This window comes from Salmo trutta, chromosome 13, assembly GCF_901001165.1.
Source record: "Salmo trutta chromosome 13, fSalTru1.1, whole genome shotgun sequence".
Taxonomy (NCBI): Eukaryota; Metazoa; Chordata; class Actinopteri; order Salmoniformes; family Salmonidae; genus Salmo; species Salmo trutta.
The window spans coordinates 61,526,699-61,546,317 of record NC_042969.1 but is presented as its reverse complement, the minus strand read 5'-3'; the positions used below and the strand labels follow the sequence as shown (position 1 = coordinate 61,546,317).

The 19,619-nt window shown below is 42.4% G+C and overlaps 2 protein-coding genes across 6 annotated transcripts; one reads left to right on the top strand and one right to left on the bottom strand.

Annotated features, from left to right (window-relative positions):
- The first annotated feature begins 302 nt into the window (after positions 1–302).
- LOC115206250 (methylosome subunit pICln) lies at positions 303–8,592 on the top strand. Of its 5 annotated transcripts, XM_029772987.1 has the most exons (8): positions 304–998; positions 2,222–2,358; positions 2,464–2,574; positions 2,815–2,925; positions 3,060–3,065; positions 3,154–3,327; positions 8,134–8,200; positions 8,364–8,592. In XM_029772987.1, coding segments are annotated over exons 1-8 (726 nt in total). In that variant the 5' UTR covers positions 304–879; the 3' UTR covers positions 8,365–8,592. The 5 variants fall into 5 exon arrangements, with proteins under 5 accessions (XP_029628848.1, XP_029628851.1, XP_029628847.1 ...); XM_029772988.1 differs by lacking the exon at positions 8,364–8,592 and having other exon boundaries at positions 303–998; positions 8,134–8,201; XM_029772989.1 differs by lacking the exon at positions 3,060–3,065 and having other exon boundaries at positions 305–998.
- Positions 8,593–14,467: 5,875 nt separating this feature from the next.
- On the bottom strand, positions 14,468–19,300 carry LOC115206249 (aquaporin-11). Its single transcript, XM_029772986.1, has 4 exons — positions 18,750–19,300; positions 16,254–16,564; positions 16,045–16,161; positions 14,468–15,734 (listed from the first exon to the last, which is right to left on the bottom strand). Exons 1-4 carry the CDS (start codon positions 19,256–19,258, stop codon positions 15,646–15,648), a joined length of 1,026 nt encoding a protein of 341 aa, XP_029628846.1. The 5' UTR covers positions 19,259–19,300; the 3' UTR covers positions 14,468–15,645.
- Between the last annotated feature and the right edge of the window lie 319 nt (positions 19,301–19,619).

Sequence of the window (19,619 nt, the reverse complement as noted above, 5' to 3'; positions counted from 1 at the left end):
GAACATCTTTGGGATGAATTGGAAAGCAGACTGCAAGCCAGACCTAATTGCCCATTATCAGTGCCCAACCTCACTAATGTTCTTGTGGCTGAATGGAAACAAGTCCCTGCAGCAATGTTCCAACATCTAGTAGAAAGCCTCCCCAGAACAGTGGAGGCTGTTATAGAAGCAAAGGGGAATCAACTTCAATGCCCATGATTTTGAAATTAGATTTTCGACTAGCAGGTGTGCGCGCGGCTAGTAGGAAGAGGAAAATCATAACTTCCTCGTACACCCCCCGACCTGTAGTAGGCGGTAATGTTTTCTTCCGTTGCTGTTCCTTCTCTTGGTCGTCACTAGTTTCCACAGCATCATAACCATCGCCTATTTCAACAATTTATCTATTTGAAACCCTATCTCTGAGCTATAATAAAGAACCCTAACCTAAAAAAATAAGACCAATAAGCGCTTTAAAAAAAATAATTACGAGCCATATTTACTTTGTCGCAACTTATTTTCTTGGCGGGGATGCGTAGTTGTTAACACTGAGGTATAATAAGAACGGTGACGTTAGCTACCTGCTAGCTAGCAGTGAAAGCAGCGTGGGAGCTGGGTCGAGTAAATGCTACCGAGCAAGCTAATGGCACTAACGTTTCAGGGGAATGTCTACTAAATAAATATTCTGACTCGTTAACTCTTCAGGCTATCGATAGCTATATCGTCTTTTTGTTTGTCTTGCCTGCACAGACATCTAGCTATCCGTTTCTGTTCAGACAGAGTTAAATAGGCAGTTTTGGGAAACGAAGTTAGCTAGCCAGGTAACATAAGTGCAGTGTTGTTGACCGCTCCTGACCGACCCAAAAGAGAGTTCTCTCTGCCGTCCTCCATCAGTTTCCGAGGATGGTTCTGCTAAGGAGTGTCCCACCACCCAACGAGGGAGTCCGGCATGAACAAGGCGAGACCACGGCGGTGTTGGACGGGAAGGGTCTCGGCGCAGGGACTCTCTACGTTGCTGAAACGTATGTGACGCTTTGGTGTGGTGGCTAGCTAGTTGGTTAGCTAGCATTGTTAACCAGTTGACATTTGTTAGTTAGAATGCTAGCTAATTTCTAAAGTCCTCTTAGTGTTTTTGCTTTGAAAATATAAACTTAACATTTATTTTTTATAAACTTCAACTTGAGTATCATGAACTTGAATTTTGCATCATGTTAGCTAACTAGTCAATGACTTGACGTGGATCTCAATTGTAATAAATGGAGTAATCACATCTCCTTGCCTCACATCCTTCCTCCTTGTCTTCTTCTCAAAGCACATTGGCTGGGAAGATCTGAGGTTCCTGTTTTGAGGAGGCAAGGAGGGAGGACAAGATGAATCAAGGAGTTTTCACCACATAGTAGTCATCAAATGTTATTGGTCACATGCATGTGTTTAGAAGATGTTATTGCGGGTGTAGTGAAATGCTTGTGTTTCTAGCTCTGACAATGCAGTGATATCTAACAATTTCACAACATATACCCAATACACACACATCTAAGTAAAATAATGATATTAAGAATGTATGTGTAATGTCAGAGCAGCATAGACTAAGATACAGTAGAGTAGTATAGAGTATATACATATGAGATGAGTAATGCAAAATATGTAACATTGTTAAAGTGACTAGTGTTCCATTGAAGTGGCCAGTGATTTCAAGTCTGTATATTGGCAGCAGCCTCTAATGTGCTAGTGATGGCTATTTAACAATCTGATGGCCTTGAGATAGACGCTGTTTTTCAGTCTCTCGGTCCCAGCTTTGATGCACCTGTACTGACCTCCTCGCCTTCTGGAAGGTAGTGGGGTGAACAGGCAGTGGCTCAGGTGATTGTTGTCCTTGATAATCTTTTTTTGGCCTTCCCGTGACATCGGGTGCTGTAGGTGTCCTGGAGGGCAGGTAGTTTGCCCCCGGTGATGCGTTGGGCAGACCTCACCACCCTCTGGGCAGGTAGTTTGAGGGTTTTATGTGCCAAGCCAAATTTCTTCAGCCTCCTGAGGTTGAAGAGGCGCTGTTGCACTTTCTTCACCACACTGTCTGTGTGGGTGGACCATTTCAGTTTGTCAGTGATGTGTATGCCGAGGAACTTGAAGCTTTCCACCTCCCCTGCGGTCCCGTCAATGTGGATAGGGGGGTGCTGTTTCCTGAAGTCCACAATCATCTCCTTTTTGTTGACGTTGAGTGAGAATGTTGCTTTCCTGTGTTTTCCAGGCGGTTGTCATGGTTTGACGGGTCAGGGATGGGCTTCTCTCTGGAGTACCCCACTATCAGCCTTCACGCCATCTCACGAGACCTCAGCGCCTACCCACAGGAACATCTATACGTCATGGTCAACGCAAAACTCAACGGTGAGACACACACCTGTCCATCAGTGTCAATATCAAACTCGCAGTGAAACGCAAACTTGTGATCGAGTAAGAAGATCTTAAAGTGTGTGTCTGTGTGTTCCCCAGATGAGATGCAGGAGAATGCCCATGATGAGGAAGATGAGGATAAGAGCAGTGAGGAAGATGAGTGTGAGGGGATCACAGAGATCCGCTTCGTCCCTAGCGACAAGACAGCATGTGAGTGTGAGGGGAGAGGGATGTCTAGTTGGGCAGGGCTAAATTTAAGTCAATGCATCTTTATTAAGCAGGTCACAGGTAACATCTTCCACATATAATGTAACAAGTTCAAACATCTCTATACACACATGCATTAGGGATGTCTAAAGCTTTTGGCTCTCCAGTTCTTTGACATGCAGCTCTAGTTTGGAATCACTATGCCAGCTAGGATTACCCTAACGTGTGTGTGTGTGTGTCCAGTGGAGTCTATGTTTTCAGCGATGTGTGAGTGTCAGGCCTTGCACCCAGACCCAGATGACGAAGACTCCGACGGGGATTTTGACGGAGATGAGTACGATGTGGAGGAGGCAGGTGTGTAACTCACTCACTTATACAAGCATACAGACACACTTTAACATACAGTTCACAAACTCACATAGATGGAGTAATCAAGAAGATAATACTAACATTGTATCTCCACCTTCTTTCTCCCTTCAATGGAAAAGAGGCAGGTAAGAAGCCTAACAACTACGCACTCACCCTATCAGCTGCTACAACTACACACGCACTCACTGGTGGTATTCTCTCTCTGTCCTCCAGAGCATGGTCAGGGTGATATCCCGTCATTCTGTACATATGAGGAGGGTGTGTCGGGGCTGAGGGCTGAAGGCCAGGCCACTCTACAGAGACTGGAGGGCATGTTAGCTCAGTCTGTCGCAAACACCTTTCACATGGCTGGGGTCCGCACTGATGAGACCAATGGAGAGTTTGACGGTGGGTCTCACACACGTACAAGGATAGGTCACACACATAGTCGAACATAGGATACAAGGGTAGGTCACACACACACTGAAATAGTAGAACCCCACAGGCAAAATTTCATGAATGGGATGTAAATAATACACAGCGGAGGTTCTTGACACTGACTTTCTCGGCAATGCTTGTTATTGTAATAACCACAAGATTTATTTAACTAGGCAAGTCAGTTAAGAACAAATTCTTATTTACAATGATGGCCTACACCGGCCAAACCCGGACGGTGCCGCCCTATGGAACTCCCAGTCACGGCCGGTTGTGATACAGCCTGGTTGGCGCCTGAGGACAGAGTGACAATGATCCCGCTCTACATAGTCACTACATAACATCAAGTACATAACAAAGAGAACATAACATAATACAATAACAGATGCATGCAAAAACATTGATATAGGTTACAAAAATATTACCAGGCTAGCTCCTTGGTCTTAGAATATCCGGACTGGCTTGAATGGAACAAGCATCTCTGTCAGATGAGGGAGCTTAGCCATGGAGTCCTCTAGAAGTTAAAATAAGAGCATTGAAGTCAGCCTGATACTGGCAACTAATAAGCCAGTACAGTTAGTCCTTCTCTTGAGCACCGGATGGTTCTCCAACTTCTCCGCCTGCCGCTGACTTATCGCTACAAAAGAGTGAAAACACTCAATTTCTGTGGCTAAGTGTTTCCCTGAGAAGGATACATCTGCTAGAATCTCTTCCCTCTGTTGCACACTCTTCTTACGCTTCTATTATCTTTTCTCGTACCATCATCTCTCCCTCCACCTCTTCCCTATTTGGTACCTACTTTTTGATCTTCTGTGGTAGCTCTTTCTCCTTGTTGTTGACATGGTACCTGTTCCCACATTTCTCTAAGAGCCATCTGAGCTCTGACCCGGCCGACTGAATGTATTCTTCTATAGTGGTCCCCCTACCGGCTAGCCAGTCTCCTCTGGAGAACAGAACCATGGTGCGACTCCACTCCTCCGAGCAATCTAGGTGCTTCTCCACAGCCACTTTGTATCTCCTGACGAAGGGCAACCCCCCTCATCCAGGGTCACACTCCCCTTCAGTTGACCTTTAACCTTGTCTGAGGTGTCCTTGGCAGGGACACACATCCAGCTCTGCGTGCTGATCACATTCACCAGAGTACCGTATTAGTTTGTTTCATGGTACATGAACCCCCCCCCCCCAGTAGCGCTGTCTAGTCCCAGGAGGCTGTTGCCACTGGAACACTTCTCCCCCGATTGCTCAGTTTAACCAGGCGGCCAGCTCTAGGAAATGTCTTGGCTGTTCCAAACTTTTTCAATGCTGCAGAAATGTTTTGGTACCCTTCCCCAGATCTGTGCCTCGGCACAATCCTGTCTCGGAGCTCTACATATGATTGCTTCAACCTCATGGCTAAGTTTTTGCTCTGACATGCACTGTCAACTGTGGGACCTTTATGTAGACAGGTGTGTGCCTTTCCAAATCATGTCCAATCAGTTGAATTTACCACAGGTGGACTCCCAAGTTGTAGAAACATCTCCATGATGATCAATGGAAACAGGATGCTATTTCAAGTCTCATAGCAAAGGGTCTGAATTCTTATGTAAATAAGTAATTTTTTTAATACATTTGCTAAAATGTCTTAACCTGTTTTTGTTTTGTGTATTGTGTGTAGATTGGCATAATACATTTTAGAAAAAAAATTGTGCCGAATACAACAGGAGTAGACGTTAACGTGAAATGCTAACTTACAAGCCTTTAACCAACAATGCAGTTTTAAGAAAAAGAAGAGTTAAAAAAAGAAATAGCAGCCAGTCTATGACTAGGGTGGCTGGAGTCTTTGGCAATTTTTATGGCCTTCCTCTGATACAGCCTGGTATAAAGGTCCTGGATGGCATGAAGCTTGTCCCCAGTGATGTTCTGGTCCGTATGCACTACCCTCTGTAGCGCCTTGCGGTCGGAGGCTGAGCAGTTGCAATATCAGGCGGTGATGCAACCAGTCAGGATGCTCTCTGTGGTGCAGCTGTAGGACTTTTTGAGGATCTGAGGACCCATGCCCAAACTTTTCAGTCTCCTGAGGGGGAATAGGCATTTTCGTGCCCTCTTCACGACTGTCTTGGTGTGTTTGGACCATGTTAGTTTGTTGGTGATGTGGACACCAAGGAACTTGAAGCTCTCAACCTGCTCCACTACAGCCCTGTCGATGAGAATGGAGGCATGCTCAGCCCTCCTTTAACTGTAGTCCACAATCATCTCCTTTGTCTTGATCAAGTTAAGGGAGAGGTTGTCCTGGCACCACAGTTTCCGGTCTCTGACCTCCTTCCTATAGACTGTCTCGTCGGTGATCAGGCCTATCACGTTGTGTTTTCGGCAAACTTAATAATGGTGTTGGAATCGTGCTTGGCCATGCAGTCATGGAGGGGACAAAGCACGCACCCCTGAGGGGCCCCTGTGTTGAGGATCACCGTGGCAGATATATTGTTGCCTACCCTTACCACTGGGAGCAGCCCGTCATGAAGTCCAGGATCCAGTTGCGGAGGGAGGTGTTTAGTCCCAGGGTCCTTAGCTTAATGATGACCTTTGAGGGCATTATGGTGCTGAATGCTGAGCTGTAGTCAATGAATAGCATTCTCACATAGGTGTACCTTTTGTCCAGATGGGAAAGGGCAGTGTTGAGTGCAATAGAGATTGCATCATCTGTTGGGGCTGTATGCAAATTGGAGTGGATTTAGGGTTTCTGGGATAATGGTGTTGTGAGCCATGACCAGCCTTTCAAAGTACTTCATGGCTACTGATGTGAGTGCTACGGGTCTGTAGTCATTTAGGCAGGTTACCTTAGTGTTCTTGGGCACAGGGACTATGGTGGTCTGCTTAAAACATGTTGGTATTACAGACTTGGCCAGGGACAGGTTGAAAATGTCAGTGAAGACACTTGGCAGCTGGTCAGCTCATGCTCAGAGTACACGTTCTGGTAATCCGTCTGGCCCTGCGGCCTTGTGAATGTTGACTTGTTTAAATGTCTTACTCACATCGGCTACGGCGAGCGTGATCACACAGTAGTCCGGACCAGCTGGTGCTGTCATGCATGCTTCAGTGTTGATTGCCTCAAAGTCCTTTAGCTCGTCTGGTAGGCTTGTATCACTGGGCAGCTCGCGGTTGGGCTTCCCTTTGTAGTCTGTAATAGTTTGCAAGCCCTGCCACATCCGAACAGTGTCGGAGCCGGTCTAGGATTCAATCTTAGTCCTGTATTTACGCTTTGCTTGTTTGATGGTTCGTCTCAGGGCATGGCGGGATTTCTTATAAGCGTCTGGGTTAGACTCGCTTTCCTTGAAAGCGGCAGCTCTACCGTTTAGCTCAGTGCAGATGTTGCCTGTTATCCATGGCTTCTGGTTGGGGTATGTAGGTACGGTCACTGTGGGTTTTGCTTATGAGTGGGAATCAGAAGAATATAATTATGGTCAGATTTGCCAAATGGAGGGCGAGGGAGAGTTTTGTATGCGTCTCTGTGTGGAGTAAAGGTGGTCTAGAGGTTTAAAAATAAAAAATAAAATAAAATAAAAATTCTCTCTACTTGTTGCACACGTAACTTGCTGGTAGAAATGAGGTAAAACAGATTTAAGTTTGCCAGCATTAAAGTCCCCGACCACTAGGAGCGCCGCCTCTGGATGAGCATTTTCTTGTTTGCTTATGGCAATATAGTTCGTTGAGTGCGGTCTTAGTGCCAGCATCAGTTTGTGGTGGTAAATTGACAGCTACGAAAAATATAGAAACTCTCTTGGTAAATAGTGTGGTTTACAGCTTATCATGATACAAAACCTCAAGACTTCCTTAATATTTGATTTTGCACACCAGCTGTTATTGACAAATAGATACAGACCCCACCCCTTGTCTTACTGGACCCAGCTGTTCGGTCTTGCCGATGCACAGAAAAACCAGCCAACTGTATATTATCCATGTTGTCGTTCAGCCACGACTCTGAAACATAAGATATTACAGTTTTTAATAATGTCCCGTTGGTAGGGTAGTCTTGAATGGAGCTCATCCAGTTTATTCTCCAATTATTGCACATTGGCCAATAGGACGGATGGTAGAGGCGGGTTACCCACTCGTCGACGAATTATCCCAAGGGACACGGACCCGTGTACCCTGTACTGGCATCTTCTCTTCTTTGAGCCTGGTCGGGTATCTGGAGTAAATTCTTCGCGTCCGACTCATTAAAGAAAAAATCTTTGTCCAGTTCAAGGTGCGTAATCGTTGTTCTGATATCCAGGAGCTATTTTCAGTCATAAGAGAAGGTGGCAGAAACATTATGTACGAAATAAGTTACAAACAATGCAAAAAAACACTCAAAATAGCACAATTGGTTAGGAGCCCGTAAAATGGCAGCCATCTCCTCTGGCGCTAAAGCTGTTACGTAACAAAATGTGGAAAAAGTCAAGGGGTCTGAATACTTTCTGAATGCGCTGTAACTTAACATAGTAAGTAAATATAACTCAGTATAGTAAATCAATCTGGCCAGGTTTGTTTGACACACACTGCTGGAATTTGCAGTATGAATGTTTTTTTCCTGTGTGACTTGGTCACATGTACTTTGTCATTCAAGGCATTCAGAGCCCCTTTCTCTCTGTTGAAAAGAAACAACACTTTCACTTTCTTTTTCTCACTTTGACCAGCGGGTATGTAGTACAGAGCATAGCCCACACCCGTTATGAACACATGAGCATGAAGAAAGCCGCATGTGTTTCATGATAATCAGTATATTGGCTGTTGTAGTCATTTTATTTCTATGTCTGTCTGCAGATGGGATGGAGGTGGATGCTGGGTCGACGGTGGCCGGACAGTTTGAAGATGCAGACGTAGACCACTAGTAATAACATATCATAATACTACGTTATAATTATCAGTATGTTAGTGTGATGTTTTGTGTGATCACATTTAAATCCACATCCTGCTGTCAACCTTATGGACATGCTTTACCATACTGTAGTTAAGTCTCTCACTGTCTTTTTCGCTCCCTCTTCTTCTCTCAGATGGAACTCAACTCTGCCAGTCAAAGCACTTGTGGTACATTGTGGGATAGGAGAATACAACCTCTCCACTTCCTGTCCCCAAGGCATCATTTTCTGTTCATCTCCACACACATATTCCTCTTGTGTTTTGTACCTGAAGACCAGTTGTACTGAGTTTTCCCCAACAGGGAGCAGTGTTGTCTTTGTATGAAATCTCTTCAATAAATAAATAGTTTTTGTATGAATAAGAGTGTGTTTGTGTTATGTGCACATTCCAGAGGAGTAACATAGGAGCTACACTGATGTGTCAGGACATTTTTTAATATTGAAGTCTGTTTTATTATACTGAACAAAAATATGAACGCAACATGCAAAATGTTGGTCCATGTTTCAGAAGCTGAAATAAAAGATCCCAGAAAAGTTCCATACGCACAAATTTGTTAACATCCCTGTGATGATCATTTGTCAAGATAACCCATCTATCTGACAGGTGTGGCATAGCAAGAAGCTGATTAAAACCTCTCTGGGATCGTTCGGGACGCTAGCGTCCCACCTCGCCAACAGCCAGTGAAATTGCAGGGCGCCAAATTCAAAAAACAGAAATCTCATAATTAGATTGCTCAAACATACAAGTATTATACACCATTTTAAAGATAAACTTCTTGTTAATCCAGCCACAGTGTCCGATTTCAAAAAGGCTTTACGGCGAAAGCACACCATGCGATTATGTTAGGTCAGCGCCTAGCCACAGAAAACCATACAGCCATTTTCCAAAGAAGGAAAGGTGTCAGAAATAGTGTTAAAATTAATCACTAACCTTTGATGATCTTCACCGGCTGGCACTCCCAGGACTCCATGTTAGACAATAAATGTGTGTTTTGTTCGATAAAGTTCGTCTTTATGTCCAAAAACCTAAATTTGGCGCGTTATGTTCAGAAATGCATTGTCTCAAACAAACATCTGGTGAAATTGCAGAGAGCCACATCAAATTACAGAAATACTCATAAACATTGAAAGATACAAGTGTTATACATAGGATTAAAGATAAACTTCTTGTTAATCCAGCAGCTGTGTCCGATTTCAAAAAGGCTTTACGGCGAAAGCACACCATGCGATTATGTTAGGTCAGCGCCTAGCCACAGAAAACCATACAGCCATTTTCCAACCAAGGAGAGGTGTCACAAAAGTCAGAAATAGCGTTAAAATTAATAACTTACCTTTGATGATCTTCATCTGATGGCACTCCCAGGTCTCCATGTTAGACAAATGTTCGTTTTGTTCGATAAAGTTCATCTTTATGTCCAAATACCACCTCTTTGTTTGTGCGTTTAGTCCAGTAATCCAAATGCGCAAAGCGCGGGCACAAAGACGAAAAGTCAAAAAAGTTCCATTAAAGTTCGTAGAAACATGTCAAACGATGTATTATAATCAATCTTTAGGATGATTTTATCATAAATCTTCAATAATATTCCAACCGGACAATTCCGTTGTCATTAGAAAGGAAAGAGAACGAGCGTCGCGCTCATGGCCATGCGCGAGACTAAACTAATGTCTTTCAGCTTGAACACTTGTTGAAACAGTTCTTATTCGATCCCCTTTCACAATACAAGCCTGAAACAACAGGCTAAAGACTGTTGACATCTACTGGAAGCCTTAGGAAGTGCAATCTGACCCCACAGACACAGGATATTGGATAGGCAATCACTTAAAAAAACTTCAAACCTCAGATTTCCCACTTCCTGGTTGGATTTGTCTCAGGTTTTTGCCTGCCGTATGAGTTCTGTTATACTCACAGACAATATTTTAACAGTTTTGGAAACTTTAGAGTGTTTTCTATCCAAATCGACCAATTATATGTGTAGCGTGGTTCGTTCTGCGTTGTGTACTTTTACTTAGGACACTGCCACAACTGGAATTCTGATGGTTGGATCATTTTTATTCGACCTGCACACGAAGAGACAACACACAATATGTTAGCCCTCGGTGCAGTCACAGCTCTCGGGTACCTTGCTAGTTGAAGGTCAGGCAAAAGAGCGGGAACTGCATGCACACATTCAGTGCCCAACAGCACACTACAATACAAGTAAAATGATATACAACATATTCGGACAAAATAAAAGACATACCTGCACACGAAGAGACAACACACAATGTGTTAGCCCTTGGTGCAGTCACAGCTCTCGGGCACCTGCGTGAGCACATAGAAACTCACTCAAACACGGTCCCAAATACTCCCGAGTTACAATAGGTACCCTAATTAGCGAGCTCGGTGAAAGTTGTTAACATAAATCTTTATAATTGTCCACATTGTAACAAAACCTATAGTTGTGTAACAGCACTTTATGTAACTTTACCACAGTTTTATATTGACAAATTACGGCGCCAAGGACAACATACCTTGCTAGTTGAAGGTCAGGCAAAAGAGAACAATAAGAGGGTACGTAAATACAGATAACCCGCGATGGACCAAACCAAAATATACAAAACTTTTACAATTAGGTGTATTTACAATATAGATATAAAAAAACATTTGTACACCGAAAAATAACATTAACTATGCAGCTGTAATTAAATAAAGAAAACACATTGAATTATTATTATTGTTATTAACTTATTAACATCCCCTCTTGACCTGGCCTACTTGAACTGTCCTTGTGTGCAACTTGGTGCATAATCTAGGGGAACAACATCACTCTACTACATATGCATATCCTAGCTTCTGGGCCTGAGTAACGGCAATTTACTCTGGGAATGCTTTTCATCCAAACTTCCCAATGCTGCCCCCTATCCCAATGAAGTTAAACAGCATGATCATTACACAGATGCACCTTGTGATTGGGACAATAAAGGCCACTCTAAAATGTGACATTTTGTCACAAAACACCATGCCACAGATGTTTAAAGCTGAGGGAGTATGCAGTTTGCGTGCTGACTGCAGGAATGTCCACCAGAGATTTTGTGTTCATTTCTCTACCAATTTGGCAGTATGTCCAATTGGCCTCACAACCGCAGACCTTCACCAGCAGTCTTGCCCTGCTGTCCATTGGCTGCGCCACTGCCCAGTTGGGAAATTCATAGATTAGGGCCTAATAAATGCATTTAAATTGACTGATTTCCTTATATGAACTGTAACTCAGCAAAATATTTTAAATTGTTGCATGTTGCGTTTGTTTTTGTTCATTATAGATAGGAGAGTGCTGAAATTGCTTTGGGCCGGATTTGAAACGGTAAGCGGTAAATGAGTACCAGAGGCAGCAGCCTAGACCGCTAGGCCAGTGGTTCCCAAACTGGGGCGAGGGGTCTCAGTCTGGCTTTAAACTTACTCTTGAAATGTATAGTCATAGAATGCACAAGGAGCAATTTCAAAAATGGGTAGTGTATCAGTTCAGGGGCGCCACATGTGTGGGAAAAGTTAGGACGATTCTAAGGGCCTGTGACTGACAGGGGCCCTAAAAAAATTATAACATTAGGTATATTTTTTTCAATAAAAAATGATTAACCTATCATCATTAATATAACATTTTATTTACAATGTACTAATAAAACTAACTGTTTCTTTTTATTTTCTTGTTTTTGGCAAAAAGTAAACATCCAGAGAGCCTTTGTATTGCCCTCCCCCTCCCTCTATTTACATGAAATGGTTCGGTCCTGCCCCCAAACCAGGCGCGAACGCTACTTGCTAGCAGTGAATTGCGAGTGAGGATTGCGGTTGGAGTATAATGTTTCAGCTTGCTAAAGAAAAATCTGGCATCCAAAAACAAAAAAGACAGGAGAGAGAAAAGAAAGGGCGCCAGTATATCACCCAATTTTTCACAAAGGAAGGTGGTTGTAGTCCGTGAGTGGTGGAAAGTAACCTGTTAGCTTAGTCCGTAGTGAAATAGGCGACGTTTGCTCCCCTAACATTAGTTACTTAATATCTTAACAGAAAATTCTGAGTGTTTACATTTCGCTCCTCTTTTAGCCGACATTTAATCAATGCAGGCAAACTTTTAGCAAGCTATTCATACTAAATAAGTTGTCCCCGCCCCTGCCTGGTGCCAGGCCAACAGATGCAGCTTCAGGCTCAACAGCCCTGTCACCCCATCCCCATACCCCTGAACCAGCCCTACTCCCAACTAAAGGAGGTCAGCATTGTGTTGAATGACATGTCAGTTGGCATAATTGCAGGTACTGCAATGCATTGAGGACAAGAATGTGATTATCCAGTCAGGAAAAATCTCACTTGACAGAGGCAGCCAATATCAGAGCCTTAAAGGAAGAGATGCAGGATCTTAGAGATGGATGGGAGTCTCTCCTGTCTGAGGCAACACTGATTGCTACGCAAATGGATGTTGCACCTCAATTTAGCAAGGAACACAGCCGCCAGAGGAAAAGGAAGAGATTCCATGATGAGACCTCTCAAGAGGAGACAGCTCAGGACAGTGCATCAGTTTTGGAACACACTGTTTTTTACTGCTATGGACAACATAGGTGACTTGGACACTAGGTTCCACAACACTGCAAAAATCGTAGAAGAATTTTCTGCTGTTCTGAAAGTTGGACAGATTCGTGAGGATAAAGTCCCTTCTGTGTGCCAACCACTGATCATGAAGTATTCCAGAGATCTTACACCTGAGTTTCAAAATGAAATAAGACACCTGAACACTGTATATGCTGCCCCTTTCCCCCCAACTTGTTCCCTCTTGATCTCCTGAATCCAATTTGTAAGATGCAGCTGCAAAGCATTTTTGGAGAAGTGTGCATTGCTTTACGTATATTTTGCACACTGCATGTTGCTGGTGGCGAGAGAGCTTTAAGTAAGCTAAAAACTATTTGAGGTCCACTATGTCCCAGGACAGGCTTTGCAGTCTTGCCATGCTGTCCATTGAAAGTCAGTTAGCTAGAAAGCTGGATTTCAAAGACTTGATCAGTGACTTTGCTAGCAAAAAGGCTCTGCGCTGGGCTCTTGGTGAGTAAAGCTGAGCAAAGGGCCAGTGATAACTGTTAAATGGCATGGCTATGGATATTGGATTACTACACATATGATGCCCACAGGCTGAGAACAAGACTGAGAACAAGATGTATCTCAAAGTCATGGATAGATTGCCATAACATTTGTTGTGCATGATCAACACCCAAAGTGGAAGAAACCTATTGATTTGGTGACCATTTGACCTTTCCTCTAGCGCTACCATCAGGCCTTTTCATTTCCATTTCGTTTTCCATTTCCACTTTTACAGCTGCTTATTTTCTAGTTGGTATGTATACTTAGTTCAACAATCTGCTGCTGATTTGATTATTTTGTTTGTTATATCATTCTATAGATTATGTTAATTTATTTGAATTAAAGAGGTTAATGTATATTTAAGTTATATTTATTTTAAGTTATTCATTCATGATAAAATAATTTTTCATCCAAGAATTTTACTATTAAAATTACATTTAGACTGTAAAATATGGCCTTTAGCAAATATTTTATAGAGGGTATCAGTCTTGCATCAAATAGTGAATTCCACTGTATGCAGAATGCTGTGTGCATGTCTGCACAGTGTTATATTTTCACAGCTCACTGTCAGTAAATATTGGACTGTAAATATTGGACTACAAGAGAGTTGCAAGCCTGCAAAGGTAGAGTTATTTAAAGCTTTGAATGGGTCGATTGGGTTCTGAAGGTGTGTGGTTACAGCAATTGCGCAGGGTTGGTATGGCCTGTGGTGGTGTGGCCCAATGTGGCCCCTTTTCATTGGGCCCAAAATCCCTGGCGGCGCCTCTGCATCAGTAATTTTTTTTATTTTTTAGCCCATAGATATTGTTGTGAAAAAGTTTGGGACCACTGCACTAGACAACCCGTGGCCACAGAAATCAAGGTTTCTTATTTGCTACGCTTAGCTTTTAGGCAGCGCGAGCAGAGAGAGAGCCAATTAAAACTATTGGCCCTGGGAGCAAGCTGTGTCAATCATGAAAATTGAGCCAGAGCGTAATTGAACAATGGGCAGCCCAAGCTGCCAACAGAGCGTATACGTACATGTTTCATTTAAATAAATAGGAGCAACTCTTGATCTGCAAAAGTTATGCGTCTGGTGTAGCAGGCCACCGGAGCTACACTCACTCACAGCTTAATGATTGGAAAAGAAAATCAACTCTGATCATTTCAACTGTTTATTTCAACAACTTAATGCATCAAAACTATTGTCAGAGCACCTTTTTTATCATTCACCTAGGTCTGACCCAGTTTGCGTACATTTAGATTACATTTTTGCCATTTAGAAGACGCTCTTATCCAGAGTGACTTATAGTGCATTAATTTTAAGATGGCTCGGTGAGACAACCACATGTCACAGTAATAGCAAGTATGTTTTTCCTCACAGTAGCTTTCAGCAGTCAGAGCTAGTAAGGAGGGAAAAGTAAAGTGTGAGTGTTAGTTCACAAAAGGCTTTGGGGGGGGCGAAGAGATGGATACTGTGGGATTATTTAAGATACTCTTTGAAGAGGTAGGTTTTTGGATGTTTTCGGAAGATGGGCAGGGACTCTGCTGTCCTAGCTGGATCCACCATTGGGGTGCCAGGACAGATGAGAGCTTGGACTGGGCTGAGCGGGAACTTCCCTCCCATAGGGGTGGGGGAAGGTCAAGAGACCAGAGGTGGCAGAACGGAGTGCTCAGGTTGGGGTGTAGGGTTTGAGCATAGCCTGAAGGTAGATTGGAGGGGCAGTTCCTCTTGCTATTCCGCAGGCAAGTACCATGGTCTTGTAGTGGATGTGAGCTTTGACTGGAAGCCAGTGGAGTGTGCGGACTGCGGAGGAGCGGGGTGACTTGGGAAGGTTGACAATACTCCTCAAGTTGGCCATAGTCATATCTATTGAAGAACTGTACATAAATTACTATCTCAAAGTGTTTAAAATATGCTACTAACACTACTAACTACAGAAATCAATTTTTTTACATCAATGCTACACAAATCCAGAGGAAGACAGCTCATAAAAATGTCTGGAATAGAGTGGATGAAATGGTATCATTACGTTCCAGACCAATTTTTAAGTGCCACCAGCCACCACTGCACAAATCATACTAGATTAAAAAACATCTCAATATATATATATATATTTTTGAATGTGCTTAGTTTTAAAGAGGTCACTATGCATCAGGGTCTTCGGTTCATAGGGATTGATGGTGGGTCCAGGGCCGTAGACACCAAACAGAAGAAAACTAACCGAAAAGGGGAGGAACTACCTCTACTTGTCTAATAAAAAACTTGTTTTTGTAGTTAAATGTTTTCTGTTGCAAAACGGTTTTGCTACGGTGTGCACTAATGAAAATGACCCAGGGTCATTTCCTCTTGTTAGCCAGAAGGGGGCGGTAGGGAGAAGCTCTACCAGACAACATCTGATCAAACAACAGGACCGAACACATCATACCTGCAGGAGAGAGAGGATGGGAAGAGGAGAGTGAGATGAGGCAGAAAAAGAGAAAGAATTGGAGGAGTGACAAGGAAAGAGAATAGGCAGAAAAAGAGGAGGAATAAGGAGAAAGAGGATGGGAGGTGGGAAGAGGTAGAAAAGAGGAGGGAAGAAGAGAGTGGGAGTAATGTCAGAAAAACAGAAAAGAAAGTGGAACCCATAGTTCACGTGTGTGTGTGTGTGTGTGTGTGTGTGTGTGTGTGTGTGTGTGTGTGTGTGTGTGTGTGTGTGTGTGTGTGTGTGTGTGTGTGTGTGTGTGTCTTAGTACCTAGTAGAGGAGCCAGCCAGTAGACCAGGCAGTAATCCAGAAAGGAGTGCCCACTGCAGGAGAACTGGGTGGAGAGGGCCAACGCAGGGTTAAACACAGCCCCCGTCATCTTGCCACCTGCAATACAAACACACAAAGGGTTAAACACTGCTCCTATCACTGACACCTGCAACAATAACACACACACAGGGTTAAACTCGGTAACCCACCTGCATAGGTCAGGGTAGCGGTGAGTGCTGCTATGGCATGTACCCGGTACCTCTGGTCCATAGTGTGTGTGTGTGTGAAGGCGGTCTGCATGGCAAAGGCCCCTGCCAGCTCCACAGCTGCGGCGGTGACCAGAGGGCCAGGGAGCACCAGGCTGGTGTGTGTGTCTGTGTGGATGGGGCTAATGCATTGGAAGCCCTGGAGTGTGTGTCTCAGGTGCAGGTCAGAGAGACCGAGGGCCCACAGCCCCTGTAGCATGGTACGTGCCACGCTTGCTGCCATGAACTGGCACACCATCCTCAGCACACCGCTCCTAAATACAATAGAGTAGAATAGAATATGTATCCATATAATACATATCCGTTATAGAAAGACGGCAATAGAATGTCATTATGCATAGAATAGAATATGTACCCATAGAATATAACAGAATATACACTACCGTTCAGCTAACACAACGTGCCATTGGAACACAGGAGTGTTGGTTGCTGATAATGGGCCTCTGTTTCCTATGTAGATATTCCATAAAAATCTGCCGTTTCCGGCTACAATAGTAATTTACAACATAAACAATGTCTACACTGTATTTCTGATCAATTTGATGTTATTTCAATGGATAAAAAATTTGCTTTTCTTTCAAAAACAAGGACATTTCTAAGTGACCCCAAACTTTTGAACGGTAGTATACATTTTACTTAGAATATAATCGATTATTCATCCAATACTATCCATTATAAAGAATAGACTAAAATAGGTATCCATTACATATAATTAACAATAGAATAGATAATGTATCCATTAGATAGAGACACCAATAGAATAGATAATGTATCCATTACATAGAGACAACAATAGAATAGATAATGTATCCATTAGATAGAGACAACAATAGAATAGATAATATATCCATTAGATAGAGACACCAATAGAATAGATAATGTATCCATTACATATAGACAACAATAGAATAGATAATGTATCCATTAGATAGAGACAACAATAGAGTAGATCATGTATCCATTACATAGAGACAACAATAGAATAGATAATGTATCCATTAGATAGAGACACCAATAGAATAGATAATGTATCCATTACATAGAGACAACAATAGAATAGATAATGTATCCATTACATAGAGACAACAATAGAATAGATAGTGTATCCATTACATAGAATCAACAATAGAGTAGATAATGTATCCATTACATAGAGACAACAATAGAATAGATAATGTATCCATTAGATAGAGACAACAATAGAATAGATAATGTATCCATTAGATAGAGACACCAATAGAATAGATAATCTATCCATTAGATAGAGACACCAATAGAGTAGATAATGTATCCATTAGATAGAGACAACAATAGAATAGATCATGTATCCATTACATATAACAACAATAGAATAGATAATGTATCCATTACATAGAATCAACAATAGAGTAGATAATGTATCCATTACATAGAGACAACAATAGAATAGATAATGTATCCATTACATAGAGACAACAATAGAATAGATAATGTATCCATTACATAGAGACACCAATAGAATAGATAATGTATCCATTACATAGCAACAACAATAGAATAGATCATGTATCCATTACATAGAATCAACAATAGAGTAGATAATGTATCCATTACATAGAGACAACAATATAATAGATAATGTATCCATTACAGAGACAACAATAGAATAGATCATGTATCCATCAGATAGAGACAACAATAGAATAGATAATGTATCCATTACATATAGACATCACTAGAATAGATCATGTATCCATTACAAAGAATCAACAATAGAGTATATAATGTATCCATTACATAGAGACAACAATATAATAGATAATGTATCCATTACATAGAGACAACAATAGAATAGATAATGTATCCATTACATAGAATCAACAATAGAGTAGATAATGTATCCATTACATAGAGACAACAATAGAATAGATAATGTATCCATTACATAGAGACAACAATAGAATAGATAATGTATCCATTACATAGAGACACCAATAGAATAGATAATGTATCCATTACATAGCGACAACAATAGAATAGATCATGTATCCATTACATAGAATCAACAATAGAGTAGATAATGTATCCATTACATAGAGACAACAATATAATAGATAATGTATCCATTACAGAGACAACAATAGAATAGATCATGTATCCATCAGATAGAGACACCAATAGAATAGATAATGTATCCATTACATATAGACATCAATAGAATAGATAATGTATCCATTACATAGAATCAACAATAGAGTATATAATGTATCCATTACATAGAGACAACAATATAATAGATAATGTATCCATTACATAGAGACAACAATAGAATAGATAATGTATCTATTAGATAGAGACAACAATAGAATAGATAATGTATCCATCCATTAGATAGACAACAATAGAACAGATAATGTATATATTAGATAGAGACAACAATAGAATACAGTAGAATATAACCTGGCAGTGAGGCGTCCCCGGTACGTGTATTCCAGCGTGCTACAGGGGTTCCCCAGGGCTCCATGGAAGGTGAGGCCATGAACCACAGATGCCAAGTATGTGAGGCTGAGACAGAACTGAGGCTGCAGCCGGCCCACCTCCCCCAGTAGACGCAGCTCTAGGTTGCAGATACACAGCTGCAGCGTAGAGACCAGCTCCACGGCGTAAACAGCAGACAGACACAGCCCTCTGGGAGCTAGTAGCTTGGTTAAGATTCTCCTGCTCAGCTCACACAGCAGCACGAAGACCACTAGCAGACACAGAGACACCACAACGCCTGACATCTCTATCTGCAGATGTCTGCCTCTCCTCAGTCTCGGTCTCTCCCCCTCTCTCTCTTTGTGTCTTCTTGCGTGCTCCTCTGGCTCTGTTTTCTTATGTCTGCAGCAGGCTACCGTGTGTGTGCATGTGTGTGTGTGTGTGTGATCAGAGATGCGCTCTGCTGTAGATGATGATGAGCTTGAGCTCATTTGGTGCGGAAGTGGCTGCCTCCCTCCCTCCTCTCTCGTCTCTCTGGCTCCCTGCTCTCCTCTATGTCTCTCCCTACACTGCACTGCTACCCCCATGCTTATTGCTGCTATAACGTGGCCAGGCTGTGTGGTGTGATCCCCCACCCACCACCAGAGAGAACAGTAGTTATACAGATTCAATGATGTCATACCATATACATGTATTGTATCCAGAGTCCCAAATGGCCCCCTATTCCCTAGGTCCCTATATAGTGCATTTATTTTGACCAGAGCCCTATGGGCCCTGGTTAAAAGTAGTGCACTACAAAGAGAATAGAATGCTATTTGAGATAGGCCTATGTCTATGCCCATCCCCCTCACT

Coding starts and splice junctions, on each gene's coding strand:
- LOC115206250 (XM_029772987.1), top strand. CDS start 880: ATGGTTCTGCTAAGGAGTGTCCCACCACCCAACGAGGGAGTCCGGCAT. Junction 2,359..2,463: donor GGTCAACGCAAAACTCAACG/GTGAGACACACA, acceptor TGTGTTCCCCAG/ATGAGATGCAGGAGAATGCC. Junction 3,328..8,133: donor GACCAATGGAGAGTTTGACG/GTGGGTCTCACA, acceptor GTCTGTCTGCAG/ATGGGATGGAGGTGGATGCT.
- LOC115206249 (XM_029772986.1), bottom strand. CDS start 19,258: ATGAGCTCAAGCTCATCATCATCTACAGCAGAGCGCATCTCTGATCAC. Junction 16,162..16,253: donor CGCTACCCTGACCTATGCAG/GTGGGTTACCGA, acceptor TTTGTATTGCAG/GTGGCAAGATGACGGGGGCT. Junction 15,735..16,044: donor CTGGCTGGCTCCTCTACTAG/GTACTAAGACAC, acceptor TCTCTCCTGCAG/GTATGATGTGTTCGGTCCTG.